Below are 14,148 nucleotides of genomic sequence, written 5' to 3'. Positions count from 1 at the left end.
GAACTATTTATAATGAAGAAGTAAGTGTGAAGAAAGATCGAGTTCATCTATAGATGCTTTCTATTTGGTTAGGGTAAGCATTCTGGAGATCATTGACCTTCATCTAGCTATTCAAACTAGAAGGCATACCCTGTTTTTCAACCAGAAAACTAAGGATAGATGACATTGGTTATCAAATATAAGCCTTAACTAGAGACCCATTGGCGTGGCTGGTACGTATCATTATTCAGCTACTTTCATGTAAAGATGAATATGTCTGTTTTCAAAAAAGAAAAAAAAAAACCCAACTTCTCTCTTACCTAAGACATAAACTCTATGCTATCTACACAAGCTTCATGTAGGTTTAGGCAACTAGGGCACATGACAAAGTACAGTAACTATTAGAGATGTCATGTTTTATAAATTGAATTTATTTAGTCACTTCAGTTAAACATGAATTTATATAGAAGTATCTAAAAAAAGACAAGACATTTTACAATAAAGAAAAAATTCCAAATCATCCCTGAAAAACAAATAAACCTTCATTTAGCTTCTAAACCTGAATACAGCAAGCCTATTTGAGATTCAATTTATTATACGATTCCCTTTTATTAAAATATAAATAATTGTGAAAAATACAATGTAAAAGATATAATAAAGAAATTTTCCATAAAAATTATCCAATTATTAAGAGTTGTATCTGGGTATTTAGGTAGAAACAATACCATCATAAGAATTCCTCTTTCCAGGTTAGCAAGAAAAAAGATTTTATGTACTTTTCTGAGGACGGTGCCAGGCAGACCATAAACCTGACCTCCTGGCCATTAGAATGGAGAGTAGATTGGACAGGAATGCTCCAGTTGCTCTTCCAGCTCTTCTCCTTTGCAGGGCCACCAGAGAAGTCATGTGCTCCAGATGGTCACCGTCAGTGGTGTGACATCACCACAAAGTACCCTCTGTTCAGCCAAAGCGCCTTGATCTTACAACTTTTGCACTGCCAAGTTGAAGAACTGACCAAAGGTATTCATCTGTGGCTTACAAACACTGTTGCCTAAAAGTGGGCTGGAATACTACTAATAAAAATATCTCTGCTTGTTTCCCACTGTCCTCAGAACTAAAGAACAGGCCACGTCTGACTCAAATACAAGTGATTACATTTTTCAACATGTAGTAGAGTATAGGGAAATGCATTTTGAGAAATTCTCTTTATTACAAACTAAGAAAATACTCTATATAGTTTATTCATATTCCTTGGAGCATTTGAAGTGTGTACCTTTTCAATTATGAACCTCTTTTAAATTCAAGTTCAAGATCTTTCACCCAAGCAAAGCTATTTCTCCTTGTTTCATTTCTGGTCATTGGTACACGGCTTACATCAATTCGCCTGTGCTCATAGCCTGCCAGTAGTACTTGCTGAACCAGAATACACAGATTCACATCTCCTATTGTGTTTCCTATAATACACTAAAACAAATTCACAGCTATTATGATGCATTTTTTATATAAAACCTCAAATTCATCATGTTACTGCTGCCTCTGCCAGTTAGGAACTAGTTTTATAAGGTGGTATTGTTAAATTCTTGGGTCATCAAGAGTCTCTTTTCCTCTAGTGAGAACCTGCCTGTAAAAACAGTCCATTAGATGAGTGTGTGGAAATGGCAGTTAGCATTTTCCTTCAGGAAAAGACTGTAGTGGTTCCTCTCAGGGCTTCGGCTAGGAAAAAAAAAATGCCATAATCGTCTGAATCTATTGGCTCTCTAAACCACAGTGTCCTGAGAAGTAACATTAATGAAATATTATTTTTATAATGGCATATAGTACTTACTTACTTTGCTCACTGTTGTGATAAAGCACTCATCAAAAATAAAAGCAAACAAACAAACCAATAAAACCACCCAAAGCCTTACATGGGGAGGGCTTATTTCTGATCACACCTTAAGAAGGAAAATAGCACATGACGGTGGGGAAAGCATGGTTGTAAGAACATGAGGCCACTGGTCTGTTTGTGTCTGGAATCAGGAAGTAGACAGGAGACAGGAAGTAGGCCAGATTATAAAATGTTAAGGCCCATTCCCAGTGACCCTCTTTCTCCAAAAGTTTCCACTGCCAAAAGCCTCTTACATCCTTGCAAAACCTCCTACCAGCTGGGGAGTATGTGTTCAAACCCAGATGTCAACTAAGAACATTTCATATCCAAGTTACAATAGGTCAAAAGTTGTTTGCAACGTCTGGAGACAGAAGTCGTGGGTGAGCCCAAGGAGGATACAGCACCAACTAATTAATTACACAGAGCTCAGGGGATGGATTCACATTCTTCTGCATCATTGGGCACCCAGTGAGGACTCCAGCCATACCACACCGGGGAACCTCAAGCCACCAGGCACCTAAAAAATCTAGGATGGCATTGCTACACCAAGTTGGAGAGATGGCCTATGGCAGGACGATGCTATGCGGGCCTGGAGACCACACTGCAAAGAAACAAAAGTCCCAGAAGTTTAGCCGAGCTTGGTTTGATTGCATATGATGAAGAAAAAGTGACTGAACTACCAGAATGGGATCTTAATTGATGTAGAGAGCAGGACAACCTCTGCAGGGTCAGTTTTTAGACATTTTTAGTTTGTAGATCCAGGTCTGCTACATAACAAACATATATTGCTAATGGGATTACACTTTTTATCAGAATTTTTCTACAGAAATTGTTAAGTTTACTTAAGGAAGGTGGCAATGTATTTTTCCACCTACACCTTAATATTTAATTTTCCATCTCTCCCTCTCTTCCTCTTGCCCTCTCTCCTTTCTTCCCTGCACATCCTCTCTCCCCTTCCTTTCCTTCCTTCTCTTCCTCCCTTTGTTACCTTCCCTAAAATGCCCACATGCCCATGACCTGGCTTTTTTCCATTATTTTTTTGTGTATTTTAAGGAAACAAATATTGAGAACTCCTTCTCAGTGATTAATGTGGCATTAAGGGAACAGAAGAGTAGTAAGAGTCTATGACAAAGCCTGATGTTATCAACTATTCTGAGGTTATAGCTGGACAACAGCAGCAACAAAAGCAAGTTAGTATTTAACCTCAGTTTTGAAACTTGAGTCTATTTGTTCTCTGGAGGTATCTCATTTCACTGTGCTGGTCCTTTTTAAGGGCCTTGGAGGATTTAAAGATTGGATAACCCCCTGGTAATCCCCCATTTTCCTACCGACTCAGCTTCTGTTATTCTACTGAGAATTGTTACCCAGGGCTGCTTTTCCTAATTCTGCAAAAGGATCGTAGCCATTGGCGAAGCGTCTCCAGGGTGTATCAAGTTTTTATGCATCAAGATTCCCTAAATGATCTTCCTCAAAATGTAGACTACTGAATTAATACAAAGCACATGTTGTTAAAGAAGGGAGAATTCTATCTCGTGTGAGTTCCAAAATTAAAATCTAATAAATATGGAAAGTCTAACTCCCCCTAAGTATGCCCTCAGCAGAAGGTCACAGGGTCTTTCCTGGCTGTGGAGCCTGAGAGCTAAATTAGAAACAGGTAAAGCTCTATGCTCTGTCCCCTCCCACCTCACTCATTTTTATTCTCTAGTTTCTTACCAGAGCCTCGTGGGTGATCTTCAGGGAAAGAAAACTAGACTGAAACCAGGAGAAAAATGAGGACTAGCATGAAGTCCAACAGAAAAGGCTCATTTCCTCCTCACTGCAGCTACAAGCTGGTAGTTGAGAAGATTTAATAAATGCTGAGGTTTCCTGTTACAGGACTCATTCTAAAGCATTGGGAAACCTCAACAGCTTCCCACTCCCCGACTGGCCCAGAATGCAACAGTGATCATGTCGGGGTGTTTCTGATGGATAGAAAGGTATGCTTTCCTATATATATTCTTTTGTAATGAAAGTCATTGTAGGTTCATCGTCATCATGACATGGGGCAAGTAAATCTTTCATAAATGACTGCTATGGAAGTATTTAAATACAAATTGTTCAGGTTCTTTTTAATTATTTGGGTTTACAACTCTATCAACACTTAGTATATTACCCTATGAACTGTGTGCTTTGTGAACTAAGCGATCTGTTCAAATACAAAATAGAAGCTAAAATCATTCAACAGGGGCTAAAGGGATGGTTCAGTCACTCAACTCCCAGTTGCTCAACAATAAAGACCTGAGTTTGGATCCTTAGCACACCCAAAATGAGTGTGACAGTACACATCTGGGACCTTAGTCCTGGGGATGAAGGAAGACAGGAGTGGTCAGTCAGGCAAGCCAAATCTATGGACTCCAGTCCCAGTGAGAGACCCTGGAGATGGGACTAGAGAGAGAGAGCTCAGTCAACAAAATGGCTGCTACACAGGGAGCTAATTTCAGATCCTAGGAGCATAAGTACAAACTGGGTGTCGTGGTGCAAACTGTAAACCCAGACTTGCGGGCTCACACTCTAACAGGTCTCTGTGGTTCAGCAGCCAGCCAGCGTAGCCTGATTGAGTTTCAGGTTCACTGAAAGACTGTCTCAAAAAATAAAAGAGGAGGAACTGGTCAACTAAACAGCTAAATCAAGTAGCTTCAGTTCACTGAGAGACTCTGTCCCAAACACTTAAGGTAGAGAACAACTCTCTCTATATATATTCCCTCAAACAATTGTATACACTACACACACAGCATCTACACATACAATAACGCTACACACTACACACACACGTGTGTACAAAGAAATAAATGTTTCAAGTAAATAAAGAAAAGAAGTGGTGGGAAAGGCAATTGAGGAGAACATCAGAAGGTGACCACTGGCCTAAACACATGTGCATGCACACACACACACACACACACACACACACACACACACACACACACACACACAGTCCACCCAATAATATAGCTATGGAGAAGCATTAAATGTTACTAGAAAAATAAGCTTATAACTAATTTTCTAGTTTCTTAAATTGTCAGGAGAAACAGTTTTCATTTGCTACAAAACAATACAAAGATATAAATAGTAATACCAAGTAAGAAATCTATGCTTAGGAAAACAACAAATAAATAGAGTGCATGTTTGCCATCTGGAGAATTGGAAAATCAAAAGTAATAAGAAACACTGGGAATTTATTACAAAGGAATTACGCCAGAAGCACCTTAGAGTCAATTTCTACAAAAGGTTCAAATTAGTAGGTAAAGAAATAAATAGTACACTACATATTTGGATGCCACTGATATAATTTTATACAGCATCTTATGGCATAATATCTGCTACTAATTTAAATTATTTTAAATATAAATGTTGTCATGCTGATACAGTTTGTTGTCATGCCACAAGGAGCCAGTTAACAATGAATGAAATGATTTGGCAGAATTATCTAGACCCAGAAGGGGAGGATATTGGTTCATGTCTGGCATTGTATTATAGAATTTAAAGAAATTAATAAATCGGAAAGCACTTGAAATATCAAGTACATGCAAATAAAATAGAAGATAGAGGGAGAGGGAAATAATGAAAACTGCACAGGTCAAAGAATGCATCAAACATTTGTCATTGCTATACCTGGAGGAAACACAGCGGGATCAGAAGCAGTTCCCATCATTGTATTCCATTTTGACAGCTCCACTCTCTCTTGTTATGTGAGAGTCTAGACGGAATGAAGGGAAGAAAGAGGATTAAAAGGAAAACAGTTTCAATTGTCTTATTACCACTCCATGGACCTTTTCAATAATACAGAAGTCAAATTTCAAATTATCAGCATTTTCTGCTGCATCTTGGAATGTAGAAATTATATCTCTTCATTCCTCTTTGAATTCTCACAGTATGGACAAATATGGGATGCTCATAAATAATTCTTTAAAAGCATCATTGAGCTTAGTAACATGACATCTCTAAAGTTTCAGGTTGAAGTAGTGATTATAATAGAGCTTTTTGCTATAGTTTCTTATTTATTGAATGTATTTTATTTCATACAATAGCTAATTAAGTTTTTACAAAATCTCACCTAGGATCCTATTTTAAAATTCCATGTTATTCAATATGATAGCCCCTAAGCATTTCAAACTTTGAAACTGAAAATCTGCAGTTACATTATCTCTCTTTAATCTCAATTAGCCTCATACAGCTAGGTTTTCAATAAAGTAATTGGATAATGTTGATCCAGAAGATTCAAACATCACATTGCTGTTGCGATGTCTATTTTCTAAACTTGCATTAAAAAATATGTTCATTACGTATAATATGATCAACATTTAAAATACAAAAGTACACAAGATCTCTTTGTAATCATTTAATCTCCCACAGGAACATATTAATGAGAAGATAGTTATAGGCCCAATGGTCAGCACCATATTATAGGATGCTTATTAGGTGATGGAGATGTTTCCCAAGGAAGCAAGCTAAGCATAAATTTAGGAAGCAAAACATGTTAGCGAGACAGCAAACGGTGGTGGGAAACTGGGTGTGGTAGGTAGCAGGGGGAGGGCATGTAGAATGACTGATGATTCTGATGAGGTGGAGAGGAGAGATAACACTGGCTGGATCCCTAACCAGGTCTATGTGCGGATAAACTGGCACGTGGGGGAAGAGATGAACACTGGGAGTTTATATTTTCCTCATTGCTAAGGATGATGCTGCAGAGATTTCCAGCCTTTGTAAGAAACTTGTAAAGTGAAAACAGAGTCAGGAACTGTGGATCTCCTAGTTAAATAAAAACAAACAACTAGTTTTGAAAAAGGATGCCAAGAGAATTAGCTTTGACAATGACTAAGAGAAATCAGAAAAAAAAAATGGGTCTGAGATAACAAAAGAAAGGAATTTCGAGGGGAAGCCAAAAAGTCTGAAAGACCAAAAGTTCACATAAGATAAAGACTAAGCATGTATGTGGTATCCATTTCATCTGGTGATAGATCAAAGAGAGCTTTAACACATATCCTTAGCCAAAAAGTATATAATTTAGATTGCAAGAAACCAATAGCTTAATGATTAGGGAAGAAAGTAACGATACAACAAGCTTTTTAGAACTTAAGGGAATATGAAATGGAAAGAGTAAGACAATGACAATAAAATGATATGAACACAAGAGAGGATTTTATGTGTATATTGGTTTTAATGTGGAAATTGGTTTAAATATTCTATTTAAAAACTGCTGTGACTATATGCTTTGCACAGAATGGATGCATTTTAGCTGACTGAGACTGCAGTGTTACAGACCCTTGGCCAAACCCATGGAAATTATCAACCGAAAGAAGTGTTTCTAACCATGCAGTCCTGTGCTGTCTTAGAGCAGGGTCTACCAGCAGTGAGCACCATTTAGTCATATTTTGGTTTATAAGTTTTTCTTTTCAGTGGAGTCTGGGGAGGAAATGTATTCCAAATAAAGTTTGCTGACGTAGAGAATGTATCTATGAAGATTCACCTAGCATAACAACTCCACAAATAGACGTTTGGGGTTCCTACTACACCAATGCTTCCAACATCCCACAGGGGTAGTTTAAGACAGGCACAGACCATGAGCATCTGGGCTTTCCAGAGACAGAGGGACAGAGTTTCTGACATATTTGGACCCCTTTTGCTTGTGCATGCACATGCACACATGCATGTATGAACGCAAATATTTCTTCTACTGCTTCTAAGCTGAGGCATCTTCTCTGCCTGTACAAAGTGATTTGCATGGGAAAGACACACTGGAGGAAGGTGACTCATTACAGTTAACTTTGACTGACATAACTGTGTGACAAAGACACTCAGCTCTTTCAGTCTCTCACAGAATTTGTCACAATCATAAGCAGAGGCACAACCATCAGAATTAAGGACTGACCTTTTTCAAGAAATGATTGCTAAAGGTTTATTTGACACAAAGGGTGTAAAATTCACCGCCTATGCTGTCTGAGAATCATCTCACTAACCGTCAGCACAAGCGTTCTGATGGCACAGCTCCATGAACTCCAGACTCCTTTGGCTGGATCCTTTCCTATCTCCATCCATTTTGTCACCTGTACATCTCTGTTTTTCCATTTCTAAATTTTAATAATTTAATCGCCATGCCTCTCATCCATTTTCCTGACTTGTAGTTACATAAATCCAACATTTTTCAAGCATATAAAAGATTGAATCTCTTCAGTTCACATGGAAAGATTTTTTAGTTACCTATATTTATACCCATATCCTGAGTAACCAGAAAATGGAGAAAAATGTAAGTGCTGATAGACATAATATTGTGAAGAAAGTACAGAAATAGGCAATTTAATGGTATATCAGAGATTGTAGCTGTAAATCTAATACATATGGGATTAAAATCCTGGCTGGACCCATCAGTAGCTATGAGACCTTGGAGAAAATAGCTAAAGTATTTGAAGTGCTGGCCTTTTACTCTTGAAATTGAAAATGATGAAGTGATAATGCCATATAATCCTACTACAAGAACCGAAATAGCATATACAGAGTTTGAGAGATAGCTCAGTGGAAAAAAAAAAAAAAACTTGTTGCCAATCCTGATGACTTGATTTAGATCCCAGGGATGAACATGGTAAAATAAAAGAACAAACTCCTTCAAATTGTCCTCTGATCTCCACAGGCACACCATGGCATATACACTACACACACACACACACACACACACACAATGTGGAATTTCCCTCTGTATGCTGTGAATATGTTTTCTTACCATTGGTTAATATAGAAGCTTCTTTGAGCCTATGGCAGCACAGAATAGAGCAAGGTGGGAATTCTGAGCAGAGAGAGAGGAGAAAAGAAGGCAGAGTCATAGAGATGCCATATAGCTGCTGGAGGAGACAGATGCCAGAACCTTACTGGCTAACCATGAGCCTTGTCGCAATACATAGAATAATAGAAATGGATTAATTTAAGATTTAAGAGTTAGTTAATAAGAATCCTAAGCTAGGGCTGGAGAGATGGCTCAGAGGTTAAGAGCCTTGCCTGCTCTTCCAAAGGTCCTGAGTTCAATTCCCAGCAACCACATGGTGGCTCACAACCATCTGTAATGAGCTCTGGTGTCCTCTTCTGGCCTGCAGGCATACACACAGAATATTGTATACATAATAAATAAATAAATATTTAAAAAAAAGAATCCTAAGCTAATAGGCCAAGCGGTGTTGTAATTAATATAGTTTCTGTGTAATTATTTTGGGTCTGGGCATCCAGGAAACAAGCGAGTGGCCTCTGTCAAGACACAAACACACACACTATATAGATATAATAAAAATAAATAACACACATAGACTAATAAATACCCAGAATAGGATAAACACTTAGTAAACATTATTTACCTTAATTACGTGAGCAAAGTTTTAATCAACAAATTTTGTTTGGTTAACCGTCTTCAGGTCTTAGTTTTCTATTATATGGATGAGGTTTTATGAACAGTGAAAGACCAAATATATAGACCATGCATGAAAATGTAGCTTCTGTCTAAAACTCCTTGTCCATCAATCAGAAAACAAACATAAACTTGATTAGTCAATTCAGAATAGGAATAACTGTGACAATGACTGCCACCTTCTTGCTTGCCACTGTTCTAATTATAACTCAGAAGCCAACAGATAAAACCAAATTATCTCCCCATAAGCCCATGACACAGGATGTTCTACATGTACTTTTTTCCCCTTCGCCAGAGCATCACTTGAGCCTTTCTATCATATCACCAGAAAACCGTTCAAGTACCATGTAGGCCTTAGGGTCTCTGCCCAATGTAAGCAGGAGTGGCTAAGTCCTGGTGTGGGAGGTCCTTCTGTCCATATGTTGCTTTTATTGGATAATGAATAAAGAAACGATCTTGGCCTGTTGATAGGGTAGAACTTAGGTAGATGTGGAAAACTGGACTGAATTCTCTGAGAAGGAAGGCAGAAAGAGAGATGCCATGGAGCTGCCGCTGGAGATAGACGTGCTGACACTTTGCTGGTAGGCCACGACCTTGTGGTGATACACATATTAATAGAAATGGGTTAAATTAATATGTAAGAGTTAGGCAATAAGAAGCTAGAGTTAATGGGCCAAACAGTGATTTAATTAATACAGTTTCTATGTTGTTATTTTGGTTCTGGGACGCCGGAATGAACAAGCAAAAAAGTCCCATATTTAGAAATCTCTAAATAAATAGTCTGTGTATTCTCATTGCTTTGAACCTCACTTATTTCCATAGCACTGTAACTGAGAGTTAGAGGTGGGGAATACATATATGAAAGGAATTTAAATGCAATTCCCATTCTCTAACAGCATCTTATACTACCAGTTAAAACCCACAATACTAAGAATGGGCTCATTTTGTTTAGTCATTGGCCTAAGAAGTTCCATAGACTACATAACTCACAAGAAACTATGCAGAAGAGAAAGCAGAAAGATTATAAGAACCAGCGGGGGAGTATGACGCCATGAAAATAGCATCTTCAACAAAAGAGGGTTGATACACATATCAACACAAGGATATTGTGACAGTTCATACACCTAAACAAATTCAAGTTAAACAAAACCCAGCCCAGAGAAGAGGTAGCGGGCACAAAACCCAAGACCCAATCAAGAAGCTGTTTGCAAGTTGATACCTGCTCTCAGAGAAAAAAAATTGCTTTTCTCTGAAGAATTGTCACTGAGCATATATCAACCCCACTCCAGGGCAGACACTAAGCTCAGGAGTAGTTGGTCCACACAAATGGACTCTATGGTATCTTGTATGAGCTTTTTGTTTTGTTTCATTCAGTATTCTTTGTATTTTTGTTTTTTTCATGTTTAATTTATTTTTCTGAGAGAAAGAACATAACATTGGATGGGTAGAGAGGTGGGAAAGAACTGGGGAGTTCAGAGAGTAGAAATAATGCAATCAAAATATATTGTATAATTATAATATAATGTGTTAAAAATCCAATAAAAGACCTTAATACTAATTTTAAAATGATGAACTAGTTGTTTGTCGTGTCACACACATGTAATTCTAACACATGATAGACTGAGACAGTGAGTTCCAAATTTAAGACCAACCATAGCAAGGCCTTGTTTATAAATGAATGAATGCTGCTAGTCTATGTGTTTTCTTACTGTCATTATTTTGCAGAAATGGCCATTAGGGCTCAGATGCTCTGAATCTGCCGGCAGACACGCCGCTTTGCTACCAGGCCTCTCCACATGATTATAACACTATCAAGCCAACTCACTATATTTCTGCCTACTATGAATGCACAATCTTCAAACACTTCACATATTCCAGCTGCTCAATCTGTTTCTCCTTAGTCATCACCCACTTTCCTCTTTTCCATTTTCTGTGAACTCCGGAGTCTAGAGTTTTAGCAGTGAATATTTGAAGTCAATTTAAGCCCCATCTGACTAGGGAAAGAATGGGTAAAGAAGTGCTGCTTTTATTATTATCTTAATGAAAAGGAACTCTATTAAAGCTGCCTTCCTGGGGCCAGTAAGACAGCTCAGGAGATAAAGGTGCTTGCTACTAAGCTTAATGACCTGAGTTATATTCCTGGATCCTCCCATGGTGGAAAAGAGAACTGCTTCCTATAAGTTTTCTACTTACCTTCACATACTCACAATGACATATGTAAAAGCCTACAAATTCACACACACACACACACACACACACACACATTTTAAAGGAAATTGTCATCCTGCTCCATCCTCAGACTCCAATTACACTCAGCAGCCACATACACAAAGAGAATGCTCTAAAATAGCGGATGAATCCCCTGGGACAGAGAACCATTTGTGATGTGTCTAGGTATCCCATTTAGGTACCAAGGTGGGGATTGAGTCCAGACACCGTAGTAATCATATCTCTGGCCTGTTTGAAGAAGCCAGTGTAAGGATGCCCTCCATAGTTAATGGGAAACAAAAAGAACACTCTACTCAAATTATGTGACAGAGAGTAGAAAAGCCGGCCAGTATCTGAAGGCCACCCATCAACTCAGGTAAGTCCCCATGACACATCTTTGACAGTTATGAGAAATATCCTGATATGGTTCACAAATAAGTCCTAAAACTCAGTAATAAAATGAAGAGGGTTGTATATTCAGGTTAAAATAGGCTAGTCTTGTACAGACAGCTGAAACCCCTACATATTGCTAAGTGGGGTTCAGGATTAGATCTCTTTGTCTCACTTTACATTTTTACACGGAGGCTTAAATTCTGTTTCCTCGTTAGGTCCAAGAAACCATGAGGGATTAACAAGAATGGCGAGCATTTAGCAAGATTATTTAGATGGGTCAGCAGGGCAAAAGACATAGAAGGTGGAACGTGTGGTTATCAGCAGGAACAAGACGCTGCCTGGCCACCTCATTCTCCTGAGCAGTGGAAGAAAGTCAAGAAAGTAAGGCCAAACGCTCTCATTTGGACATCAGAAGATGGCTGTGAGCCTGGTCTGGTGGTAGCTGGTGGGACCTGGGTCAAGGAAGGACTGGGCATCTCTTTCTTCTGAAGGTGGGGCTGTGGGAGTGACTGCTTTCATTTGTGATGATTTGCAGCAAACAGAGAAACAGGAAACTCCCAACCCTTCTCAAAGAAGCTATTCAATATGGAGTTCAATGCGACCCTTTTTAAAAATTTATTAAATTAAAAAAAATGACCATTTTCAAAAAAAAAAAAAAAAAAAAACACGAGTGGGCACCAGGCAGTCTTGCAAATGAACGGGGTAAATAACTTTAGAAGTCCTGATGCATTCTTCTGGACATACAAAATCCTAATCCGGCACCCGAAGAGGGGCCATAGCATTCTTAAGTGGTCAAGGGATGGAAGAAACGGCGGTAGTAGTCCAGGGCCACTGCTCCCACCCTAATGTGCAGAGGATAGCAGATGGTGAATGGTGATGACCCCACAGGCCCCCGCTGTTCCTTGCTGGCCCTCGCTGGCCCGCACTGACCCCACAGGCCCCTGCTGGCCCCCGCTGACCCCACAGGTCCCCGCAGGCCCTACTCACCCTCTATGCCAGCTTTCGCTTCTCCGCTTTGGTGTCCGTTACTGGCTCGTGCCTCCCAGGCCTCTTCACTAGCACACTCTTCCCATTCTCCCAGGGCTCTCCATCTTGTTGGCCTGTCTATCTTTCTACCCCAACCCCTCTGCTCTGCCCAACCCTCACTTTCCCCCACCAATCCCAGCAGCCTTCTCATGGCTGCATCTGCCCTAGTTCTGCAGTCGCCATTGCCCAACAGCCACTCCTTGTTTATTCCTCCTTTGACTTGCAGGACCAAACTCATTTCTCCTTCATGGCAAAGCAAATGTCGATGAAGCAAGGATCTTCCTACCCGAAAATAATGTAAAATGGCGTGGCAGACTTCATTAAAATCAGGAGGGCGTCGGGACCTTGGTCTTACCCAATCTCTGATGTTTGCGGGCACATATCCTGTTTTATGATCACTCCCCACAGAGTGGCTCTCAGCACTGGGTTTCTTGGCCCTCCAGACACTATGACCAGAAGTTTATATATGTGTGCCCAAATCAGTTTAGTTGGTAGTTTAAGGTGATTTTATATTGTTGGTACTCAGAAACCTCAGCTAACTGTTAGAGAGGAAAGGAAGCTGAATTCATTAATTCATTCACTCATTCATTTATTCTACTTTCTTTTTTCAGGTTGATATATTCATTACATTTAATTCACATTAATAATCGGCAAAACTATAAGAAACAGAGTATTGCTTCAAATCTCAAAGTGTCTCCTTCCCTTTAAGAAAAAAAATTGCATTTCGTTTTTTTACAGCAAATACTTTTATACATTTTCTTTTTATTATTTTTTTTACTTTTTCCTTTTTATTTATTTATTTTTTTAATTTCATTTTACATTCCATCTCATCTGGGCCTGGGAAACAATACCAGCAACATGGATCAGTGAATGTGGTTCAGAGTACTTATGGAGAGAATGGACATTGATAGAGAAAACACAGACAAGGATTTTTAGGTGCCCATAACATTGTAGTGTTGTTACTGGCAGTGTGACGACACCCCACAGACAGTCTCCGTAGATAAGATACAAACCCAGTAGTTTAAAAGGAGCAGGGACTGCAGTAGCTCATTGGTAGAGCATGTGCCTCATATGTGCAGACTCCCAGTTAATTCCCAGGAAAAGAAAGGGAGAAGGAACCAGAAGGGTCGGGATTAGGACGGAAAAGCTGACAGGGAAATGGGAGAGTTGGAGTTCTCAGAGCAGACAGAAGTTCTCAAGAAGTAGCACAGAGAATATAATGGGATCCTTGGGCAGTGGGAAGTCTAGTTAT

General features: G+C 39.2%; 1 protein-coding gene across 1 annotated transcript in view; it reads right to left on the bottom strand.

The window, feature by feature from the left end:
• Nucleotides 1–13,134, bottom strand: part of Ccdc178 (coiled-coil domain containing 178) — a 374,856-nt gene extending 361,722 nt beyond the window's left edge. Inside the window, exon 1 of the mRNA XM_050134843.1 lies at nucleotides 12,858–13,134. Within this exon, the coding sequence (XP_049990800.1) occupies nucleotides 12,858–13,134 (277 nt within the window). The remainder of the gene's footprint in view (nucleotides 1–12,857) is intronic.
• Nucleotides 13,135–14,148: the final 1,014 nt, after the last annotated feature.

Source organism: Alexandromys fortis, unplaced genomic scaffold (assembly GCF_014885135.2).
Source record: "Alexandromys fortis isolate MF-2015 unplaced genomic scaffold, M_Fortis_MF-2015_v1.1 scaffold_25, whole genome shotgun sequence".
Classification (NCBI taxonomy): domain Eukaryota; kingdom Metazoa; phylum Chordata; class Mammalia; order Rodentia; family Cricetidae; genus Alexandromys; species Alexandromys fortis.
The sequence above is the reverse complement of the archived record's forward strand: the minus strand, read 5'-3'. Positions and strand labels throughout refer to the sequence as shown.